The 24,997-nt window shown below is 37.5% G+C and overlaps 3 protein-coding genes across 5 annotated transcripts in view; 2 read left to right on the forward strand and 1 right to left on the reverse strand.

Moving 5' to 3' along the window:
* Window positions 1-16,716, forward strand: part of LOC134743242 (protein vein) — a 111,297-nt gene extending 94,581 nt beyond the window's left edge. The window contains exons 3-6 of one of the 3 annotated variants that reach the window (XR_010127999.1): window positions 3,078-3,223; window positions 6,979-7,078; window positions 7,310-7,496; window positions 14,693-16,716. Coding sequence is in view for 2 of the 3 variants with exons in the window: in XM_063676648.1 (XP_063532718.1) it covers window positions 3,078-3,223; window positions 6,979-7,078; window positions 7,310-7,424 (361 nt within the window). In the remaining variant the exon portion in view is untranslated. Of the gene's footprint in view, window positions 1-3,077; window positions 3,224-6,978; window positions 7,079-7,309; window positions 10,680-14,692 lie in introns of those variants that run through there. The other 2 variants (XM_063676650.1, XM_063676648.1) reach the window with 2 other exon arrangements.
* Window positions 16,717-17,346: 630 nt separating this feature from the next.
* LOC134743246 (mitotic spindle assembly checkpoint protein MAD2A) lies at window positions 17,347-20,333 on the reverse strand. The gene is made up of 3 exons (XM_063676654.1): window positions 20,111-20,333; window positions 19,829-19,975; window positions 17,347-18,741 (listed from the first exon to the last, which is right to left on the reverse strand). Exons 1-3 carry the CDS (start codon window positions 20,178-20,180, stop codon window positions 18,335-18,337), a joined length of 624 nt encoding a protein of 207 aa, XP_063532724.1. The 5' UTR covers window positions 20,181-20,333; the 3' UTR covers window positions 17,347-18,334.
* A 435-nt stretch (window positions 20,334-20,768) lies between these two features.
* On the forward strand, window positions 20,769-24,997 carry LOC134743245 (holocytochrome c-type synthase). The gene is made up of 5 exons (XM_063676653.1): window positions 20,769-20,892; window positions 20,972-21,215; window positions 21,401-21,637; window positions 22,780-22,904; window positions 24,102-24,997. The coding sequence occupies exons 2-5, from the start codon at window positions 21,045-21,047 to the stop codon at window positions 24,340-24,342; spliced, it is 774 nt and encodes a 257-aa protein (XP_063532723.1). The 5' UTR covers window positions 20,769-20,892; window positions 20,972-21,044; the 3' UTR covers window positions 24,343-24,997.

Raw genomic sequence — 24,997 nt, forward strand, 5'->3', positions numbered from 1 at the left:
AATCAAGTAATTCGTCCTCCATCAATCCTAAAGCCACCCCTAGTCCTAGTCCTTTTGCATCTAAAGTAGTATCGCCCTACGCGACAACATTACCATCCTTACCACTTAGATGGTTGGCAGTCCTCAACTGTGCGTTTCTCTAGAAACTTCCTGCCTCGCACAGCTAAACTGTGGAATGAACTGTCGCCTGCGGTATTTCCGGACCGATATGACCTTCAAACCTTCAAGAAAAGAGCGTACTCCCATCTTAAAGGCCGGCAACGCACTTACAACCCCTCTGGTGTTGCGGGTGTCCATGGGCGGCGATAATCGCTTACCATCAGGTGATCCGTCTGCTCGTTTGCCTCCTATTTCATAAAAAAAAAAAAAAGTATTTATTACAAAGATCGTAGTTTTAATGCAAGATGTTGCAAACAAACTAACAACCCAACAGTTAGTAAGCACTAAGCAGTGACCTATGGTCGTATGCAAGTCCAAAGCTGTCATATGGTCTTTATAGATCAGAAATCAGAACCCCTAGTGTAAACATTCGATGGCGTGACGGACGTACGCGTTTGCGTTAAGTCTTATTTTGTATGAGACTTTGAACAGCGCGCCAAGCGGAACGTTTTGAATCTTCAAAATCCCATACAAAATGGGACTTAACGCAAACGCTATCGAATGAAATGTACACTAGGGGTACGGCTCAGTGCTCGATTACTGATCTTTGTAAAATTGGGGTTATTCCCAGTAGTTACCAAAAAGTTGTTACCAGTGGTAACTACTGGGATTTTTTTCCCACCTTTTACCACCTTTAACTACTGGGAAAAAATCCCATTAGTTACTACCAACTTAATTGGTTCGGTGGTAACTACTGGTAAAAGGTGGGACTTCTTCTTCCCAGTAGTTACCACAAATATTTGGTTAGCGTTCAATACTAATAAAAACAGTATAAATATAGTGCTTTAATCAGTAATTATAATAAGTCGATTAGTGTTTCCCAGTAGTTACCACCAAGTCCAGCAACTGGTAACAACTTGGTGACCACAAGTGGGAATAACCCAAAAATTGCTGCGGGAAATTTTGGCAAGGAGTTTTATATATGTTCCTTTTTGTTTATATTTAAATAAACGGTGGGTAATTAAAACACAGTAATTACGAAACCTAAATGTCTTGAATTTTGAGCTCATGTATAACGGACCAGCAGTAAAGTTTACGAAATTAGTGCCTGACCCGTTTAGCTGCAGTTAACACTGTTTAGTCCGACGCCTAGTTGTTACTTTGTTACTGCCTATGAATCTGTCTCGTCATCTCGTGCGCGGACTCGAAGTATGTAATAACACTCGAGTGTTTGCTTACGTTGTAGCATGCGCAGTTTTTTAGGTATGGAAGCTGACCAATGAGCTGACTGAACTTTTAAGAGGCCGGTGTCGATTTAATCGCAAAAATGTAAAATTTATAGATTTCGTCGGTGAAATTGTACACCTTTTCTATTAGCACGTCTTCTTATCTTGCCTTTTATCCAAGGGCCTGACACTCTTTGATAGAGAGATAGAAAGAGAAAATAGTGCCATGCTTTGTCCTTATCACCGACCGGGTGGCATCATCATCAGGTAGGAGGCGATGGCGAAATACCGAAATTTATAAGAGTGAAAGAGAAAAAATCCTATGCTGCCCAAATTATATATGAATATCCTTTCTCTTACCCCCGGTCGCTCGGTGGCGCGTCTATAACTACTTGTATATACTATGTCTATGCTTTTATCAGATAATTTTTTTGAAAACAGACTCATTAAATTAGTAATGATTTTTTTTCTGATGGACGTTCAGGTAAACGCGCGTAAAGCACTGATTTTGTCGCTCTTATTTGTAAATTTCGTAAAGTTTGGACTGCTAAAAATGGTAAATTTGTAGTACACATATTCTGTACTTGACCTTTATCAGATTACATTTTTGTTATATGACTTAGAGTTCGAGGAAATGGAAGTTAAACGAATTAAATTTTCTCCAGAAATTACTTCAAAACAAGTGACAATTCCTCTGAAAATCGACTTATTTTAAAGGAATTTTGATATTTAAACAATCTACAACATTTGCTGAAACTATTCTTATACATCAATTTGTATAATTTACCACCATAGTTTTTTTATGATTTTTTAAAAACTGCCCCTTCTCTTCATATATTACCGGTGACGCACGCTCGCGACCACATTATTAAAAGGCAAGATGAGAAGACGTGCTAATAGAAACCAATACATGTTATTTAGATATTACGCAACAAAAAAAAAATATATATTTTCAGATAGCTGAGATCCATAAATTGTCAGTTACAAGACACTAATAAAACTACATTAGTAAACTACCTATTACATAAAAACATAAAAATACTTATTTCCTAGGTCGTACGACATGAAGGTCGGTGGCACAAAATGTGTACAATTTCAACGACTAAATCTATCAATTTTACATTTTTGCTCCAAAATCGACACCGGGCTCTTAACTACTGATCTGACGAACTACTGAAGATGAGCCTAGAAAAGCGCAAGGGCACTACGTACTTTTTCTCGATGCGCTACGTCGTTTTTTGAACCCTCAAAACTAGGGTTTGGTTGGATGAGGTACCAGTACGTACTCGCATATTAGTACGAGCGAGATGCATATAGAAAGTAAATTACGTTCTCGATGGCGTTTATGTCAGTGCCAAACTGATGATAGCCGTACAGATAAACAAAATGCTCGGATGATGATTCTAACTCTACACGCCCGGAGTTTCAAACTACACCTTAGTCAAAATGTGGCTTGGCCGTTTCGTTACTTCAATAACTACATATTGTATAACGGAAAAGTAATGAACTGTGAATAAATTTTATACCTTACGCTCATTTGACAATAGTTTGTGAAGTTAGGGCTTATAGAGTTAGGGCGTGTAGATTCGACGAGTTAGTGTACAGCCGTTTACAAGCTACGCATATTGGCTCATGTCACAAAAAACGTTTTTTATTTAATTCCGAACGTTAGATGACTTCTATCAGATGAGTCGGTGAGCTAGCCTTGCTGTTAGATAGTCTTGCGTATTAACAATGTGCTGTATATTTCAGGAGGCGCTCAGTGCTAGTAATAAGGCACGCTCGGCGCGAGGACACGGCCACCTACGAGTGCAGAGCTCAGGGTGCCGTGGGGCCGCCGGCCGTGGCCGCGGCTAACGTCAGCGTCATGCTGCCTGTCACGGCGACGCCAGACACGAGTGAGTAGCTTTATTGGGTTCCTTACCCGAAGTGTGACCCTATTACTAAGCCTTCATCTGTTAACGGTCTGTATGCCCGTCTTTACGGTGTATTCCCATTTGTCCGCCCCTCGTGACCGCCGCCATACATGAGGCGGGGACAGATGGGAATGATTAATATGAATGCACTAATTTTAATCGTGTTTCAATCTGTGCCAAAAATGGAAATACACCGTCTTTACTACAAGTGAAGCTTTTCCATATTCCACAAGATACCAGTAATTGATTAATTAGATTTGTCTCGATCTATTACACATTTGTACATCCAGCTACTGTTTAAAAATTACGATGTGGTCGAGGACACATGACACTGTCATTGAATGATCAGTCGCATCATTTGCTTTAGTTTTTAATATATAAATTTTTTTTTTTTTCAATTTTAATTAAGCGGTTAAATCAAAGTCAAAAATAGGTAGGTGTTTAGTGTTATTAATTAAGGAAAGTTATTTATTATTATCAGAGTTTTTTAAGTCTTGTTTATGACGAAGTGTTGTTTATTTATTACTCAATAAGACTATAACATATGTTTTTACAATCTAATGAAATAATAGGTAATTAAGTATTCATTACAAATAACGTATGCGGAGTGAAATCTGGACAAAATTGTCATTTTCTTCAATCGATCTCTCCCAGAAAACTGGCTAATGCTGGAATGTTTACCTGAACCAGACTTTCTAGCGGTAGTTTTTTTAATATAGAAAAAGGATGTAAAAACATTATGAACATACCTTCACCTCTAACCCGCTTCCACATTATGTTCCACTATCTTCGCTTTCGGCCATAGGGAAATAGTACTAGAGAAACTACATACAGTTTCGCGATGGTGTTCTTCTAGATTGACCACAATTTCAAGAGAAAGAATCCAATGCTTATGAAACTTACCGGACAATTTTCAGATATATAGACTTTAAATTGGCAGTTAGATATAATTTTACTTTAATTATTTGTTTACTTTTTACATGTTCAAAACTGTCCAGATTTCACTCCGCTTACGTTACTATTTAAAGAAAGTAGGGTAAATACTTACTTTTCATCACACTCGCTTAGTAAGAGTGGAATTGCACGCAGGCTTAGCGGGAACTATAGAAAAAGCGTTTTCCCTAGGGAGTTATGAAGTTTCTAGTATTATAATTAACAGTTTTTGTCTTTATACTTCATTTTTGTATCGCAAGTGTGATGAAAAACATTGTGTGTAAGCCGTCGCGATTTAACTATACTCTCGTTTGCAATATTTAACTTACGTCCCATGTTGCACAATGTACTATTACCTATACATATATCATGATATTCTAACTCCTACGCGAAACCACATCAACACACCAAATTAGTTTACGACATGTTATTATAATTATAGCTACAATTATCTGCAACATTACACTGCTAACCTCAAAAAGGCAAGAGAGCGTATGGAACAGGAAACGTTTATAAGTCCTTTGGCCGCTCATCGATTACTTGTATTATTCAATGATGCCACAGTAGCGTTTATTTAAGGAAGCATCATTATACCGTTTATACCTTTTAAAGAGAAGCTATCTAGGTCCCCACATTGTTATTGTTTACCCCGTGCTACCGCGGAGCTCGCTTTCCGCGAATGTGTACATGAATACAATGCTATTATGAAGGCCAATAGAATGATCAGTTATTGAATAATGAGCTTCGATGGAAATGAGAATATCGTAAAAATATTACCACTTTGGAGTTGATGCTTGCACTGGATATAGAAACGCACCAGTACTCTGAAAGTCCTCAAGTTATAAAAGATACTTCGTATTTCAATTAGTCATGAAACAGATGTTCGATGTATCGAATTCACCTAGTTTTCATAATCCTTGCGCCAAATGCTGAACACGAGTTTTTAGGGCAAGCAATCGGGGCGCAATAGAAATTGTCCACATTGTACGTTTTTTTTCGTTAGTGAAGCCAACTTATACTTTTGGAAAGCTTCTGTTTTAACTCGAGAGAATAAACAAAAATGGAAATCGACTTCAACTATTTTCAATGTTTATGGAGATTTAGTTTAGTTGTGTCATAGAATTAAGTCATTATCGTCGTAGATATTACAACAACTCTATTTGTTTATTAGTTTTATTAACCGACTTCAAGATTTCAAAGGAGGAGGTTCTCAATTCGGTTGTTTTTTATTTTTATTTAATGTTTGTTACTCCATAACTCCGTCATTTCTGGACCGATTTTGAAAATTATTTTTATTGATTATAAGTATATACATACAGATTGGTCCCGTTTTTGTCAAAAAGCAGTTCTGATGATGGGATCCATAAGGAATCGAGGGAACTCCTAAAATATTAAAGGCATACATATAGTGATTTTAGTATTTTCATCAACAAATCAAGCACTTACATTTAAAAAGTGACATTTGATGAAGTGGCACTGCTGATGATGATCTGAACAGAACTCTTTAATGACGCATAGTTCACGTTTGGCGATTTGTCCTCTTCGTTATGTTTGTTAAGCAAGTTAGGTTTTCAAGAAACATTTTTGTCAAGTTCGAGTTCTGATGATGGGATCCATGAGGAATCGAGGGAACTCCTCAAATGTGAAAGGCATACATATAGTGATTTTAGTATTTTTATCAACAAATCCAGCATTTCCATTTTAAAAAGTGACATTTGATGAAGTGGAACTGCTGATGATGATCAGAATGGAACTTTTTAATGACGCATAGTTTACATATAGTGATTTTAGTATTTTTAGCAACAAATCCAGCATTTCCATTTTAAAAAGTGACATTTTATGAAGTGGAACTGCTGATGATGATCAGAATGGAACTCTTTAATGACGCATAGTTTACGTTTGGCGATTTGTCCTCTTTATGTTTGTTAAGCAACTTAAGTTTTTAAGACATTTTTTTGTCAAGTTCGAGTTCTGATGATGAGACCCACGAGGAACCGAGGGAACTCCTCAAATGTGAAAGGCATACATATAGTGATTTTTGTATTTTCATCAACAAATCCAGCATTTACATTTAAAAAAGTGACATTTGATGAAGTGGAACTGCTGATGATGATCAGAATGGAACTCTTCAATGACACATAGTTCACGTTTGGCGATTTGTTTTCTTCCTTATGGACCCAGACCTAAACTTGGACCCGGACTCGGACCCGGACCCGGGTCTGAACATGGACCTTAACTCGGACCCGGACCCGGACCGAGCTCTGACCCAAACTTGGACCCGGACAGCCGGACACGGACCCGGACTCGGATCCGGACCCGGAAATGCTACTAGAAAAGTGGGTTAGGTGGGTGGGTGGATTTTGAACTGCGATTCTCACAGAACAGAACTGCTATCAGAAAAGTAGGTTAGGTTAGGTTAGAGCTGTGACCCTTACAGGAACGAAATGTTATCAGAAAAGTAGGTTAGGTTAGGTTAGAACTGCGACCCTTACAAAAACGAAATGCTACTAGAAAAGTGGGTCGTTTTACCTCCTTTTCTACATAATAAGGCTAAAGATGCTGTCTTTTTCATTTCATTGTCTGGAATCTAAGAGTGCACCATCAACAATAACTGAACTTTCAGCGGCATCCCCCATTAAAGTCGGTTTTTTTTCGTTAAAAATTATTACAAGTCAAATCATGTAACTTCGACATTAAAAAAACACTGTAGGTACTGTGCTGTGGTATTCACTGAAGCTGAATATGACACTTTAGCAAACCATGGATCAACCTATTTTACAAACCAAAATTTATTCTGTCAACAGCGACATTGGGAGCCCCATGTCCAATGCCTGACCCGTCTTCCTACTGCCTCAATGGAGGCACTTGCCTATACTTTCAGCTTGTACAAGAACAAGCTTGCAAGTGAGTATACAAGCATTTTCATTGTGATACTAAAAGGGATCCGGCTAACATCTTTATAATTTTAAAGTAACTATCAAATTCACTAGACTTATATCGACCGGGATATGGATCTTTTGTATTGTTTTCGCGCTCCCGATATTTCGAAGCAGTTACAAAAGGTATCTCGGTCGATATAAGTCTAGTGAAACTGACGACACAGTTGGATAATGAATTATGTTCTCCTCATTCCAGATGCCCTGAAGGTTTTAACGGCCAGCGCTGCGAAAACAAGGATATAACAAATAGCAGTAGTATGTATCATTCCTATACGTGCAAACTGGGCCTCTCCACGTCCTACTACTGTTAGCTGTTACTACACAACTCCGCAATGACTTTGACCTGCGGAATTTAGCTAGCTTACATAGGAAAGCTAAAATCCGTGAGTTTAAAGTATCCATAAGTATAAAACTTTCCGCTTCATGGTCTTACATGCGATTGTGATTCTACTGAAAATGGTTTGAAAAGCTTGAGGTCGGTTGAGTTAAGTGTGTGTGCGCGTGAGAACAAAACTAAGATTTTTGGAGACTGCTTTCGCGTACAGTTAATGTTAACTTATAATATAAACATGTTGTAGCATGAGCGGACCTTTTGTACTTATTTATTTTGTGGCATAACCCACCTGGTTTTATATAATATTTGCTCGCGATGTTACATACACCGCATTCGAATGTTGGACTGTAAATTAGTTATCTTGACTATAGTAAGTTTTTTTTATAGAATAGGCGCTGGTATTTTGTCACTCAATTTCAAAAATCCACTTTTTGTAGATAAATTTCTAAATTTCGAAATAAAAAACAGATGATTATCAGAGTCTGTTTGCGATTTATTATGATGACTGAAGTGATTCATTTGTGAATTTTTAAAGTAGCAAAATCAAAACGAATAGCTAAAAATATAAAATAATACATACGTTGGTGTAAGTATATGGGGCCAGCTGTTAGCGAGGCTATTTTTATCGTAAACATCTATTTTTAGCTTCTACCTGCTGAAATTACTCGGCAAACTCTTGTTTCTCACATTATTGAGGAGAAAACATGATGTACCAACAACAGGGCGATGATTGCCCAATTTTTGCATTTAGCTGTGTTTTTTGTCGTTTACAAGTAGCTAGATTTTTTAAATATAATACGTAGGTACATGGCTGGCCCAGTGAGATTGTTAACTTAAGATTTTACAAACACATTACTCAGATATTTAATGTTTTGATTAAGCTATGCAAATTTATTTGAAATGAATATAGGTATTCGGTTTTATTTGTTTTCTATACATACAAGGAACCGATAATCTGGAAAAAAAATCTTTATTCATGAAGTTGTAAATATTTTACATGTATTATTATTCCTATTTGTATTTTTTGGAATTTATTATTTACGATTAAGGTTTGGTAGTCCGTAACTGTCAGAGACTTTCAAATTATGTACATACATATCTAATAGGTTAAGGGTTTATTACATGAATAAAACTCATGAACAGTTAATAATACTAACTTATTTGCTATGCGAATATTTAATCCTTTTAAATGTTCCCGGTATCATAAATATTATTGGTTCATAAAAATACATAAATATATACCTACATAGAAGACAACGGCAGCTCCTTATTAATAAGCGTTATTAAATGAATTTTAAAATTACAGTCGGTCCCTCTCCAATTATCATATCCCGTTCAAACTTAATTTCAATTCAATTTCAATTTATTTATTTTGCTAATATACACAGATACAATATTGGTCATGTCAGTGTGGTACAAATTCATGAGTGCATATTACGCCACAATAGGCATGCATCTTTTTATTATTCACAACGACGGGACTTAATCGCGTTGTATAAGTTTTAAATGTACCTCCGACGTTTCGAGGACGGCGTTGTCCCCGTGGTCTCGGAGAAGACTGGCTAAAGTTGACATCAACATCTTCTAGGCGCGCGAGTTTTTCGAACTACCCGCACTTGGTCTTGTTTATTAACTTGAACGTTGTTTTAAAACTTATTTTTTCTACTCGTCGACTATAATATGTTTATTACAACTTCATATGCAACACTACAACCTTACTCTTTTCAACGTTGGATAATCTATTGCACTTCCGACTCAAGCATAAGAATTTAATCGATACGGTTTAGTCAATTATAAAAATTTTGAAAATAGAACTTCATACATTTCGATAAAATATTTCTTGTTTAAGGAGACTCGATTCAATTCAAATTAGCCTACTTAAACACGCTGCTGCGTCGCATCTGCTTTGTGATTGGTTGGCCAACAAAAACATTTTATTTTATGTTGTAGTCGAAACAATTGCTTCATAAGTCAGAAACGCACATGTGACACCCTTCATATAGCAACATCCATACCCTACGAAAACCGCTTAGCGTTGCTTGCTAGTCTCCATAGGCTACGGTGGCCAAAATCGAGAAAAAAAAACTGTCTTAAAATTGAATTTATCAAGGAGCAGGTACCAGGGTCTCATGAGTTACGAGGAGGAATAACCCGCCGGGGGCGCCGGGCCCCGGCGTACGAGTATGAAAGTATCGCGGGCGACGGCAGCTCGCGTATCTTAGCTGTATATTTTTGGTTTGGTTACCCCTATATGATTCTACTAGTTGAAAGTATTATTTTTTTGTCTCGTAGAAAAAGTATTTTATACAATAGTGATATAATCAAGCTTTTCAATCTTGTGCCTTACTTAAGCAACTCAGCAAGCTTCGTTGCTTAAACACGGTACTCGACTGAAAAGCTCTCTATTATATCACGATTGTATAAAATACTATTACGCCATTAAGTCCCGTCGTTGTGAATAATAATAAGTAAAAATCGTGAAAGTTTAAATCAGTGCTTAATCTTTTTCCTACAAAAATAGGGGCCAATGACTGTACTTTAAAGGGTAAGTTAAAAGGGTAGTTTAGCATATATGTCTGTTATATTCGTGTTTCGGTTTCATACCTCAAAAGGAAAAATTAACCCTTGATGTTGTCAAAAGTCGCATAGCAAATAAGCCAACATAAAGCTAAAATAATTATATCTGAAACTATTCCTGTAACAATTTATTGGTCCTATATAATCCACCTAGTCAAAGCGCAGTTTTAATACTAGCTAGGTAGATATAACTTAATTTAATTATAATGTATGATTTTATGAGTGTGGCTAATATGACGAATAGAATGGTTGAGGTTATAGCGATTTTTTCTACTCAACGATTTATTTCAACGCTATAATATGGGACCGAACTTACATAGTTTTGTTATTGTTTGATATTTCATTTTGTATAAAGTACTTCTATTAAATTTTAAGTTCATTATTTATATGTAATTAATTAAAGTAGAAAAGGTACTATTTATTTTTATGCGATTGAGGATTTTTGGGCATTAGATCGAGGGTAAAGTGAAGACACGTAAAAAAAGTAATAGCACGGTGTTTGGTAGGTAGTGTAGATATTATTCGTGACTTCACATCCCCTTTAACCCAAGTATTGTCTCACAACAAATATTAAGACGCGTTATACCGTTAAGTTTATGTAATGAGCAAACCAAAATCACAATAAAAGAATGAGTGTTGGAATTAACAGAGAATCGATATTTTGTTTTTCTTTTAAGTTTTCCTTTACCTACTTAATTTTATTTTTATTTGCGAGTACTAGTTTGTTTTACGACGAAACAAAGATTGTGAATAAAAGTGCTCAGTGGATAAAAATAATTTTGTTACATTTCTTTCCTTGGATAGACTCAGAACACAATTCGAAAATAAACGGTATGTATTCTAAATTTAAGCTTTATTTTATTTTGCACTAATTATAACACTCCGCACTCATTTTTGTAAAGCTATGAAAATGTAACTTGTTTTCTTTATTAGTTGTTCCGAATTGATGACAATATTATTTATAATATTCGTTTTGAAAAACTTGTAACTATTTAAAGTATCCGTAGTTTTAATTTTCTATGGTAAAGGCATACCTTTAACTTAACAAAAAAAGAACAAGTTACATTTATTGAAATTATATTAATCTAGTATTAGTACCTATTCAAGTTTAATTACTAATCAAAGCTTTAATGTAGTACTAATGAAGCATGCATTACTGGGGCTGCATCTAAAACGTGTAGCATCTCATACCTGGGTCCTAACTCCCAGTCCTTACTCCCACGGGCTGATGCTCTGGATTCTCCAATCGGCTATAATTCCTTAACGCTTTTGCCTTGTCTTCCTGTCTGATTCTCGTCTTCCAAATTACTCTCTGAAACTTTTGATTTAAAATGTTTTACTTTCTGGCTACCATTTCCAATTCTCCCTAAACTCCTTCTACCCTAATACGGCCCTGACCCGTCCGGTTACTTACCTTGCTGTTTTTCTAATCACTTCATGTTTTTATAATGATTTCAAAGCTAATCGACCTAAAATTCACTATAAATTTTCCTTGACATATTTGTTTCTTTGTTTTGACATAATCCGTCAAACTAATAATTTACTCTAAATTCTTTAGCATGAAGTTTAGGTCGTATAGTTTTCAAGTAGTTTGTTCTAAATTTTACCTAAAAATTGTTACTGGTGAACAAATATTTTCAAATATTTTCAAAATTAATAACGAAGTAAAGAAGAATTCTAGAAAATGTTATTGCTAGCTATATAAGCGGCCCAGCGGACATCTGAATTCAGTTTGCTTCTAGTTCCCAACAAAGGAACATCAGTTGTAAGGGTCCGTGCGGGGCCAAGCCAGGCCCCGCACCATCAAGAAACCCTCGATCGCGCTCCTTAAAAGGTTACCTGTGTTCCTGGCGAAGTCTGGCGCTCTCTGCACGCACCCAAGTCCGGTGGTGCTTTGCAGTTGCTCTAGCGGAGCGCCTCGTCTCCTAGGCGCGCGCTATCGGCGCGCCTCGCCTCAACAGGCGCGTGCTGTCACCGCGCCTCGCCCGCTATCGGCGCGCCTCGCCTCAACAGGCGCGTGTTGTCACTGCGCCTCGCCTCTTTGAAGAGCGTGCTTATCAGCGCGCCTTACCCAGCGCGCCTTACCGTGCGCGCGCTATCAGCGCGCCTTACCCAGCGAGCCTTACCGTGCGCGTGCTACCAGCGCGCCTTACTGTGCGCGTGCTGCCAGCACGCCTCACCTTTGCGCGTGCTATCTGCGCGCCTTACCTTTGCGCGTGCTATCTGCGTGCCTTACTCTTGCGCGTGCTATCTGCGCGCCTTACTGTGCGCGTGCTACCAGCGCGCCTCACCTTGCGCGTGCTATCTGCGCGCCTTACCTTTGCGCGTGCTATCTGCGCGCCTTACTGTGCGCGTGCTACCAGCGCGCCTCACCTTGCGCGTGCTATCAGCGCGCCTATCCGTGTGCGTGCTCCTGCCTTGCACGTGCTATTAGCGCGACTATAAACTTTATTTTATTCTTTTTGTAATTTAAACCATCTGTAGCGTGTCATATTTAGACAATAGCCGTTAAATAAAGAACCTACCCCTGTTATATCTATCTTTTCCTTTCTACCTCCTCACTCCTAGCTCCGTTACTCACTCCTCCAATATACGTGGAGGAGGGAGTAACGTGACAGTTTTGGCGCCCAACGTGGGGCGCCAAAACTGTCACGTTACTCCCTCCTCCACGTATATTGGAGGAGTGAGTAACGGAGCTGGGAGTGAGGAGGTAGAAAGGAAAGATAGATATAACAGGGGTAGGTTCTTTATTTAACGGCTATTGTCTAAATATGACACGCTACAGATGGTTTAAATTACAAAAAGAATAAAATAAAGTTTATAGTCGCGCTAATAGCACGTGCAAGGCAGGAGCACGCACACGGATAGGCGCGCTGATAGCACGCGCAAGGTGAGGCGCGCTGGTAGCACGCGCACAGTAAGGCGCGCAGATAGCACGCGCAAAGGTAAGGCGCGCAGATAGCACGCGCAAGGTGAGGCGCGCTGGTAGCACGCGCACAGTAAGGCGCGCAGATAGCACGCGCAAGAGTAAGGCACGCAGATAGCACGCGCAAAGGTAAGGCGCGCAGATAGCACGCGCAAAGGTGAGGCGTGCTGGCAGCACGCGCACAGTAAGGCGCGCTGGTAGCACGCGCACGGCGCGCCTCGCCTCAACAGGCGCGTGCTGTCACCGCGCCTCGCCCGCTATCGGCGCGCCTCGCCTCAACAGGCGCGTGTTGTCACTGCGCCTCGCCTCTTTGAAGAGCGTGCTTATCAGCGCGCCTTACCCAGCGCGCCTTACCGTGCGCGCGCTATCAGCGCGCCTTACCCAGCGAGCCTTACCGTGCGCGTGCTACCAGCGCGCCTTACTGTGCGCGTGCTGCCAGCACGCCTCACCTTTGCGCGTGCTATCTGCGCGCCTTACCTTTGCGCGTGCTATCTGCGTGCCTTACTCTTGCGCGTGCTATCTGCGCGCCTTACTGTGCGCGTGCTACCAGCGCGCCTCACCTTGCGCGTGCTATCTGCGCGCCTTACCTTTGCGCGTGCTATCTGCGCGCCTTACTGTGCGCGTGCTACCAGCGCGCCTCACCTTGCGCGTGCTATCAGCGCGCCTATCCGTGTGCGTGCTCCTGCCTTGCACGTGCTATTAGCGCGACTATAAACTTTATTTTATTCTTTTTGTAATTTAAACCATCTGTAGCGTGTCATATTTAGACAATAGCCGTTAAATAAAGAACCTACCCCTGTTATATCTATCTTTCCTTTCTACCTCCTCACTCCCAGCTCCGTTACTCACTCCTCCAATATACGTGGAGGAGGGAGTAACGTGACAAACGTCTCAATAAAAAACTTTTTATTTGTTGTGAGATATCAAGGTACAACTGTTAAGGCTCTTGCGCATGTTCTTGTGACGTAGATCTTACCCTTCTTACTTACAAAACGAGGTTAAAAAGAATTAAATTTAACTACATTTGCTCCAGCAAGGCAACAAAATACATTTTTTAAACAAAGATAATATATACCATAACGAGTATTATGGTAGAACTATTTCTACCAGAACGACAGTATTTTTAAATGCATTAAGTATAATATAACTTTAGTTGCTCGCGCTTGTGTTAGAAGAGCCGTAGAGGAAGAGCTCTTGCATTATCATATCATACAGCGTACTGATAATAAGATTGAATTTAAATTAATTTCAAATAAAATTGATTGCCCGACACTCAAATGTATCTACTGGATTTGACTAGCCTGAAACTGGTTGTTTCTAGAAGAGTACTTTATTTTATTTTATTGTTACATGTATATTACAGTACCTATATCAAGTTACGTCGAGTGTCGAGACATAACGCGCAGAAGCGTTTTAGAGATGTGCCCCACTGGTGCGTTGCGTATCATAAAAAATATATATAAAATGTATAATATATGTAAAATTGCAACGCAACGCACTAATGGGGCCGGGCCCTAATGTAGATTATGATAGGGTCGGTTGCACCAAACTTTTTGTGATCGTTAAAGAGTTCGCTAATTTTTTTTGTATGGTAAATTTCATAGTAAACCGCCGCATAGTAAACGCTGATCAGTCTGTCAAGTGCGGATGGTGCAACTGGCACATGTCAACTTTTAACGATTGCTAAATTATTTTTAGTGTCTATAAATAGAAAATAAAACCTTTATTTTATTTCCTTATAGATATGAACGAGCCTGTGTGGAGGTGAACGGCCACGAGACGACTGAGACTACGACTGATATAATACTATACTGGAAACGTATAAATGTTGCAAAGTAAAAAATCCCGATGCGTTGTATAATGTAATATAACTAAGCATAATAAAATAATTTTATGTAGAGTTATCTACTAGGTATGTAATTAATACAGACGAAAACATATTAAAAGCAGTTATAAATAATTATAAATACGATCACGTGTATTTGCAAACTTTTTAAGGAATATTGCTACTGATATATTGCCTTTGTACATCAAACTTTAAGATCATCGGTCATGGTCAAAATATCTCCAGTATAGTATATGTACCTTAGCATCAGTAACCGACACGACACGAAACCGATTAGATATCGAGACGATTGTAAATCATTCCTACTATTTATTGCGAATCTATTAAAGATGCTTCGAAAGAAATCGCAGTAGCCATGCGGCTTAGTGTTTAGTGTATACATTTATTATGCAGATGTTATTGATGATAATGCCTAATCGAGACGTTCAGCTTTAAATCAGTCCAATACATAAGTTTTTAAAATGGAGGCCGCGATAACGACTGCCACGAGGGACGCGAGAGCCCTCCCAAGTCTCATCTACCTTCAGACAAGGTTTATCGTAAGATTTGGCGAGAAATAGGTACACGTGTAAAAAATGTTGCAAACGTGGAAATGGGCGTGAAAAAAAAGTTTTGGAACAGCTGATTAGAGATGTCCCGAATAGTGGTTTGGATAAATACCGAATATTCGGCCCCTCTCGGCTTAAGCGCCGAATATTCGGCATGACAAGCGAACATTTAGAGTCACAATTATTATGAAAACTGTTCGCCAACAAAGCACAACGTTTGCTAAGATACATTTTTTGTTCAACAGAATTAATGAATGTCAATCAAATCAGACCCATGATAAAAATAAAATATTTTGTAATCAACAAATGCTCAAAAAAGGGTCTTCGCATTTTAACAACTTTCCATGAATACTGTTAATGTAATAGGTAGGTACCTATAACTAGTCTAGTTATTTTTATTGTGTAATTTTTTCTTTTTAGGTAGGTCCAACAGATATTCGGTATTTGGCCGAACAGTGGGCAACATTCGGCCGAATACCGAATATTCGGCAGTGGCCGAATAGTTGCCGAATATTCGTGGCATCTCTACAGCTGATACAAAAGGTGCTCTGGGCTAGAGACAGGGGCAGGCACATCAGGCCAGCACTAAGAATATTGTAAGGTACCTATACCACTTCACTGGTAGCATTGAATAATGAGTCCAATTTATTACTCCGACGCTACCTTCTAACAGTAATGCGATAACGAATGCCAATATGTATGCAGTTACTTTGTCCCAAAACCGATAGTAGATTATAATATTTGTTTTGTTTATTCCGATTTCCGCCTATAGGTACTTTATAAAATTACAATCGGCAATATTGTTTTCCTATGAGATCAAAGTATAAAACAACTTTGAAATGTAACTAGTAACTACATATTTAACTGGCAATCAAATTGTTGAGCCATTTAAGGTTAATTTTGTTGTCCAACACTTTCGCTATGATGTCGAATAGAAAGAAAACTCCAAATGGCTTAACAACCTTTAGTCCGTGACTGTGACTAAAAACTTAATAAAAATTAAAACATAGTCTGAGATGGCACCTAGCAAAGAGATACATATTTGAGGGCATAGTTTCAGCATTCACCAACGATGCTGAAAACTATGCCATTTTCCTAGCTAATATGTCGACTAGTACTTAAATAGTTTGTCAACACGGTGCAGTGTGCGATAGCAGTAATTGTAGTAAAAGCCGATAAATGAAAAATTATTAAAAATTCCGCTGCTTGCATTGTCGACGCCTGGTATTTCTGTGTACTGCCCGATAAAATGTTAAGTTATATTAACAATTTTGTACAGTATTATTTGCTAAATAGATGTTATTTATTGTAACTTTTAATTGCTATTTTTTAAGAGCTTAGTTTGTTACTTAATAAATGAATTATAAACATCCGGGTGATGATTAATTTATTTCTCTTCTTGGGTGTTTATCCCCTTATATGACGAGATGCGTTAGCCAGGAGAGGGATGCAATATGAATATTAGGGTATAAGTGACTGGACCACACGACCTTGTGCGTTGCTGGCATCAGTTTTACCCTTCCACTATTATTTACTTTAGGTATCCTCTAAAATATTATAAATTATAAGCTTTACCTACTCGTAAGCTTAAAATCGCTTGTGTTGACATAATAAGCCAAACCTAGCATATTTGCGTTGCAACATATAGAGGCACAAGCAAGGAATAAAGTACAACTTACAAATGGACGACACTATGTATACAATTTCGAGCAATAGTAGATTGTTAACCAAGAGATGAAAGGCACCCATCTCTGCCGAGGTAGTTTGGCGCTCGAACACACTGAGAGCGCCAATAGTCCGAGGCTGAAATGATGTCTTCGTCGTCGATTGTTTGGCCCATACCATTAAAAGTTTTGACCCTCACGTATTTAACTAAGGTACAGTATCGTGTGGCCCTTGGGTCAAAAAGTTTTGACCCTGCTACTCTATGGTGCAATAGTCATATATAAGCAAAATTTGCTACACAGTCTACATGATAAAAGTTTAAAAAGTAAAAAAAGAATAGTAGACAGCATTTTATTTCAATATTGTTGTCAAATGGTTTCATCAAAAAATACAAGGACTACCTAAACTAAAAAGTGTAATCTTAGAACTACTAAATACTACTAATCATTTACAGAGCAAAAATGGACCAACTAAAGCAAGTTAAATACACATTTTTATTTTTAAATGTTCTTTTAATAGTTTTCACAGTGAGCAAAAATCTGCTAGGGTTTAGTTTAAAATAGTATTATTTCTAAATAATCCTTATTGAGGCATATAACTTAATGATGAATAATAAAAACTAAATAAAATGCTGTCATGCATCAAAACAATTAAGACTTACAGGCAACTGAACTCATTATATTATATCACAGAATGTTGTTAAAATCTGCTCAAAATACAAATTAGTTTAGTTAGATTGTTATTTATAATTGTAAGATGGCATTTGATCCTTTCACGGCTAAGACTGTTTAAAGTTTAAGGTAGTTGGTATGAAGGTAGGTATATAAAGCCCAGAAAGTTAGTGCACACTGTCAACTCTGTCAAGTAAACTTCATATTTAGGTACTCTGTTATAACTGGTATATTGCTATATGCCATTTTTTCTCAAATATGGCAAAACTAAAAAAGAATTTAGTATGAATATTACAAACGGCAATAAAAGATGAGACTATAATGTTACTAGAGTTTTAGTTATTATGATTGTATACTCAGTAATGCCTAGTTGTGCCGTCCCCCTCATAAGTGTCTAAGAGCATTGTGTGTGGTAAAATAATAATTACATATACTTTATGCAGATTCAATAATAAAATATATGTATAGGTACTACCAAGTAAATACTGTACTAAAAAATAAAGGATTCTAAAAATACTGGCCTTGAGCATAACATACTAAAAAACATTCATCATTATACCCAAAAACCTCCATCAGGGTTTATCTCTGGTGAACCTATTAACATATTCTATTAAATAAACAACACAATAAGAAAGCTGCCAACTAAGAACTACACTAATCAACTAACTTATAGCTAACTACAGTTTCTACTTTATTGAGTCCAGTTGAAAATGCTTTGAACTGAACATTCTGTGCGTTCTGAATTGCCACAGGCTCTGCCTCCGCCCATTTCTCAGGAACATCACAGTCTGTCTTAGCATGAACTAGGACATCAAACGAACATCTACAGTCTAAGAATGGTAAGTATGAAATAGTGGCCGCTACTTGCAACATTACATCTCTAATTTCTTGCTGTATCTTTTTTAGATCTTTACTGCTTACAGTTTCATTTTTTTCCTTGGATAGAGCAGCATCACCATCTTCATACTGCACATTGAAGTCCCAGCATTCAAGCACCTCTTTATTAGCTACATTTAGTATTACAAGTGATATTTTGCTGACCTTTTTCTTGATTATCCACTCTGGAAATTTAGAAAATAAAATTTAGTTAATATAAATGCACAGTTATAATAAATGCTCATTAACCTTTCATATTCCTGAAGATGGATCAATGCTGTATGTAAATAAAATAAATAAAAAAGCCTTTATTTCCAAATTTCCAATTTTACATTAAAAGTTTTTGCGTGTTGTGTTAGTAATTTTCTTATAGCTAATAGTTAGTGTTAAGTTTGTGTATGTTATTTACTAATTTAATTTAATTTGGACCCCTCTTTGAGTGGAGGCCTCCTCCAATTCTCTCCATTTTTCTTTCCCTGCAGTTTCATGTCATTTTGTAGTGTTTTTCTGCGTACAGGTTCTTCATTTGTTTTGAAATAGTTTTTTTGTTCAAGTTTATGTTGTGTAGTTTATGCTGAATGCATTACATTCTAATTAATTTAGAGATCAATACAAACTAACGCAGATTTTGATTCTGGCCTATGAAAGGTTGGTAAATAAGATGAGACAGCCGACTAAATAGTACTGAATGTTAATGGCAAGTTTTTATAGAACATCATCTAGAATATAAAAAAATGGTAAAGTTATGGGTCCAAATAAATTTTGCATAATACCTACGCATCATCTCCTTATCATTTCTACTGCCTATTAATGTGGCAGTAAAGACATGGAGTTATTATCCTCGTGCCGCCCACCAGACAAAATTACGGCTAGGGAAGTTTGAATCTAGTAGTATTTTTAATTGTTACACTCACTAGTATTTTTAGTGCACAGAATACAGCCGCCGCAGGCACTCGAGCCTGAGGAAGGACTCCCGACGAGTCCGAAACATGTCGCCAACAGCGACTAAAAATACTTGTGAGTGTAACCGTTGTGATCTAAATATTTTTAAATATGAGTTGAATTTCATTTGTTCAAAATTTCATGAGATAAAAAACTACAACTTTGTTTTCATGAAAGTTGAAATTCCATTGAAACCGAGTGTACTTACATCGTAATGTACATTGGGTGGCACGAGGCTATAGATTGACAAGTTTTGTTCTTGACACCTTAAGTCCGTGCATGATTTGGTTCATTGACCATAATATGTAATTAATATATTAAATGACTTACCTTCACTTTGAGTAAGAAGATTGGTGAGAAAACTCTTAATTTGTGCATCATCTGACATGAGTAGCGTGATTCCATACTGTTGTTCCGCTTTAAACGTTTCCGGAGGATACAGTCCTCTTTGAAATAGAACAGAGTTGATAGCATACTCTGAAAGTACATAACTGTTATAAAACGAGCTTTGCACACGCGTAAAACTAACGATAATATCTTAAATAATAATAGTTAACTATTACACTGATGAATACTGTACAAATAAAATGTAATCTATTCTATAGTACTTACTTAAATACTCGCAAATAATTTGCGCAGAACCCCGAAGTGTTATGCTGTTCTTAGTCTGCTGTTGTGACATGTTATTTGTAAAATTTATCAAGACAGTCAAACAAAGAATAATAACAAAATAATAACACGATAATAACACAATACAAAAAATTTAATTCATGAAAGACCGTTGGAGTTTTGAAGCCATTGAATAAGCCAACTGAGACCTGTCAAAGGCCTGTCAAGTTTTCACAAACTATGGTAAGCGCCAAAGAGTATATAACCACTACGTTTTAAGAGACGGGACTTCCTTACTGGCCAATGGAATCAATTTACTATACACTGGGTGTTCAAAGTCCCCGTAGGTAAAGGGTTAAAAAGTGGCAGCAGTGGTAGTGTCGTCCCTTTCAAATCAATCTAAGAAAAACGGGACGACACTTAGTGTTGCCATTTTTTAATTTCTACTCTTTACTACTGTTTAAGCTTCTTATTCTTTTTGAATAAAAAAAAGTATAGTATGATCATAGCATAAAGGCCCCTTCACACCCGTGCGCGAATCACGGCGCGAAGCCGTGAACGCGAGTGTGGAGTCTAGTTCGCTAATCAGCTAAATCGACTACACACTCGCGCTCGCGGCTTCGCGTCGCGTAGCAAGGAGCGGCTTAGCACATCACGTTTTATTTCTAGCAACACACGCCAGTTCAACAGTCAAACGTAGTGATTATATGCTCTTTGATTATATGCTCTTTGCAAGCAAAAAAACCCAAAATTAAAAAGCAAATTTATTATTCCCGTGTTTTAAGGTTAATATTTTTTTAATTTATAATATTCTTATACGCATGTACTTATTGCTGTGTTAATAATATATGTGTCTATTTTTAGGAAAATAATGTACTCCGTTCACGCCTAACCTAAGGTCACCTTACGTAAGATTGGCTCAGTTAACTTTAAAACTATGGGCAATCAAGTATCTGCTGATACCGGCGTTAACCTAAAGGCTCCAGTAAACAACGCCAATCCGCCACCAGAATGTCCTATGCACAAAAAAGAAGAAAGCGCGCCCAAAGTTTCCGACTGCCCAGTGCAGCATGGGAATGCAACCAATGACATAAACCCGTATAACATGGTAAAAACTTACTATATTCATATATATTATGTGGCACTTAAATATTAAATACGTTTTCTCTGACAATTTTTATATGATTCATACTGTGATTTTGCATCAGATTACCATCACCCACCAAAAGGCCCACCAATGTACAATTAAGTGTTGCTGTTTGTACATTACAATTCTATTGATTTCAAACACAGATGCCACCAGCAAATCAACAGCCAGCTCCTGACCAGCCTTTCCCCTTGCCTGTCCAACGCCAAGTGTCATCTATTCCCCGAGCCATGCCTGATGGTTCCACAGAGTTCTGGGTGTACCCAAGCCAGCAGATGTTCTGGAATGCTATGTTACGTAAGGGATGGCGTTGGAAGAATGAAGACATAAAACCAAAGGACATGGAGGATATTATTAAAATTCATAATGCTAATAATGAACAGGTACCTAATGTATATTCTGAATATTATTTTTGAAAGGATTACAAATAAATTTTTAGCATTAATATTGAGAGGCTGCTTCTTAGACTTGTGCCTGCTCGTTCACTACAGAGAGCACTCCACTCTCGGTCAAATGAACTAGTTCAGTCTTTTAGTTCCTTTGGTTCAGTTCGATTTGTTGAGAGCCAGGAATGAATAGGAATCGGTTTTACACGTTTTTATTCCAATGTTTGGTATCTGAATATAATTCAAGGTGTACGATACAATATGATACTATATGACTTTTCGGGCTTTAGGGGTGTCACATTGTTCTTTCATCTTGTTCACACTTGTGCCAGCGACATTGTGAACTGTTCGTACCATCCGTTTTCTGTTTTACTCAGTCAAGCACTCTCCAATCCCACTGAACTAAAGGACCTAATGACCGATTAAGAGTGTGCAAAAAGTTTTAGTTCCTTTTGGTCCTTTACGGGATTTCATTCTTAACAGTTCTTAGTTCATGACCGACTCAAGCCTACTACTTCTTTTGAAACATATATTTTGGTTGATTTTCTGTTAAATCATAAAAACTTCAAATGCTACTTACATTTTTTTTTATTATTATTTAGCTTTATCCCACATTAGTGGTCCCCAAGGGTATAAGCCTCCTCCATCTGTCTCCACCTCTCTTTGTCGGTGGCAACATCCATCCATTTTTTTCCCGCAGCCTGTACAATGTCATCTGCCCATCTTTTTCTTTGCCTTCCCGCTCTTCTCTTTCCAGCTGGGCCTGGCCATTTTGTTACAAGATTTGTCCACCTTTGATCCTGATATCTTGCTACTGCTACTTACATTATTAGTTACTTTTTATGTTTGTATAAAAAAATTGCATATGTGATGGTCACGCAGCGTAGTACGTAGGCGAACAACACGCGTGCGAGGAGCAGCGCGGCGCGGAGCGTGGTGAATCAAGCCTTTGATACCTGTAGAAATGTCCTACGTGGGCGATCTCGTTGCGAATGTGAACGCCTTGGGCCCGCCGCGCCGCTTCGCTTCGCGTTTGCGAGTGTTCGCCTACGTAAGACGTAGCGTAGTGTCACAACCCTTGGTGCATGTAAATGCGTGTATATTTGGTATGTTTGTAAATCAGAATTATTCATTTTCAGGCTTGGCTAGAAGTGCTGAAATGGGAAGCACTTCATGCTAAAGAGTGTGGTCATCCAAGGCTAAAGAGTTTTGGAGGAAAGGCCACTCAGTACAGTCCTAGGGCTCAAATTCGCTCATGGCTTGGGTGGGTACCAATTCATTAATTTTTAATTAATTGTCTGGATGTTATTTTATTATAATTATGTAATCAATGTTGGTGTCAAGAAATAGGACAAAAATACAAATTACTAAAATAATATGTTTGGAACTCTCTGCCCAGAACAAGCAATGCCATGCGCTGATCATATTACCACCTCTTATTATACCTCGTTTTTTAGCGTTTATTGATAAACACTTTTGAAAAATAAGTCACAGCAAATATTATGTAACAATTATATACTTAGCATATGTGATCATTCACATTATTTTGATTTCATTAGCAGTTCCTATTTTTAAATAAAATAAAAAGACGTCAAGATTTTTTACCATTTTTCTAATGCTAAAAAAAACGAGGCATAGGCTCCTACCTAAATGAGGCAGTTGTACCAGCATATTCCTCAAAAACTGACAGTTTAAGTGTGATACTAGGTTTTTCCTTCCAAGTTTTTGTCATTTGCAAAACACATGAGCACCTAATTAAATAGTCCATTCCAAAGTACAGTAAACTATGTCAATGAAATTAATAAATTAAGGATTGTCCAGGAAATGTATTTATTTATTTAACCTTTATTGCACAAAAGTTTATATAATCGTACAAAACGGCAGACTTAATGTTATAAGGCATAAATTGCCATTTAACTTATTCTGAAACATTGTTGTTTACATTACCTACACATCACATTTCCATACAAACATACCAAGTCCCCATTTTCCTCTCTGGATTTTAACATTAATGAAAATACCAAAGCTATGCCCATTTGTTTGATTTTTTTCGAATTTTAATTATTAAAATTTTACAAATTTGTACGGTAATTGTTTTTCGCTCCTAACTTTTATAACAAACAAATAAACGAAAATATCAAACCAAGGGCACATATATTGTGTAAATATGTTTTTATAACATTATTTCTTATATCCAGAGAGGAAAATGAGGACTGGACTGTTTGTATGGAGAAGCGGTCGTTTCCTTTCCTCTTAAGATGTTGAGAATATTATGTCAATACAAAAATAAAACAAGAAACAAGATAGTCCAACAATCTGGTTAAAGTCGCGGGGAGCCGATGGATGAGAGCGGCGCAAGAACGGTTGTTGTGGAGATTCCTGGGGAGGCCTATGTCCAGCAGTGGACGTCTTTCGGCTGATATGATGACAAAAATAAATAATTTTGCTTCTCAAATTACAGGTACGAACTGCCATTTGACCGTCACGACTGGATCGTAGACCGGTGCGGCAAGGAAGTCCGCTACGTCATCGACTATTACGACGGAGGAGAACTCGACAAAAAATACCAGTTCGCCCTCCTTGATGTCAGGCCCGCCTTAGACTCCTTTGAAAATGCTTGGGACAGAATGAAAGTTATGTACATGAGATATCGTTATGAACTCATTGGTGACAAAGACTCTTCAACAAAACTAACAAATTAGAAAGACACTGATTTTTACTCATTATTATTCACAACAACCACGGGGACAACGCCGTCCTCGAAACGTCGGAGGTAAATTTAAAACTTAATTTTACGCGATTAAGTCCCGTCGTTGTGAATAATAAATTAATAAATTAGAAAGCCAAAATTTAAGAGTATTACAACTAACTTTAATGTGTGTTATAAGGTCCTTAATTTTGATCAACTAAATTTGGATTTGCCACACTGGATGCGTTCTGCGGGCAGCGGTCAGGCCAAACTTCAACTTCAAAGGTGCTGTCAATGTTGTTCATACATAATGCGGGTTTGACCTGACCGCAGAACGCATCCAGTGTGGCAAATCCTTAAGTAAACTAAAGTACTGAATAACTGTTCAATGGAATAATTAAATTTATTCAAAAATAAATTTATTGGTAGAAATAGTGCTTGCCTTTGTGCCGGACATGAGTTCTAACATGTTAAATTATACTTTATGTCACTGTAATCATAACAGGTAAGGATTGCAAAAATAATTAGATTAAAATTAGAGTTGATTAAAGTTGTGGAGTCTTTCTGTCGACAAGTGTTGTCACTGCTAAAGCTCTTTGTGATTAATTGTTTTCTTTATTTATTTTATTGTTAAATTTGATCTGTACTATTATATATTTTTTAACCCC

This window comes from Cydia strobilella, chromosome 7, assembly GCF_947568885.1.
Source record: "Cydia strobilella chromosome 7, ilCydStro3.1, whole genome shotgun sequence".
Taxonomy (NCBI): domain Eukaryota; kingdom Metazoa; phylum Arthropoda; class Insecta; order Lepidoptera; family Tortricidae; genus Cydia; species Cydia strobilella.

Excerpts from the sequence above, each read along its gene's own strand:
- LOC134743246 (XM_063676654.1), bottom strand. The coding sequence starts at position 20,180 with ATGTCACAACAGCAGACTAAGAACAGCATAACACTTCGGGGTTCTGCG. Across the intron at positions 19,976-20,110 it reads AATTATTTGCGAGTATTTAA|AGTATGCTATCAACTCTGTT; the intron begins GTAAGTACTATA and ends ATGTACTTTCAG. Across the intron at positions 18,742-19,828 it reads TCTTCTTACTCAAAGTGAAG|AGTGGATAATCAAGAAAAAG; the intron begins GTAAGTCATTTA and ends CTAAATTTCCAG.
- LOC134743245 (XM_063676653.1), top strand. The coding sequence starts at position 21,045 with ATGGGCAATCAAGTATCTGCTGATACCGGCGTTAACCTAAAGGCTCCA. Across the intron at positions 21,216-21,400 it reads ACATAAACCCGTATAACATG|ATGCCACCAGCAAATCAACA; the intron begins GTAAAAACTTAC and ends TTTCAAACACAG. Across the intron at positions 21,638-22,779 it reads ATAATGCTAATAATGAACAG|GCTTGGCTAGAAGTGCTGAA; the intron begins GTACCTAATGTA and ends ATTCATTTTCAG.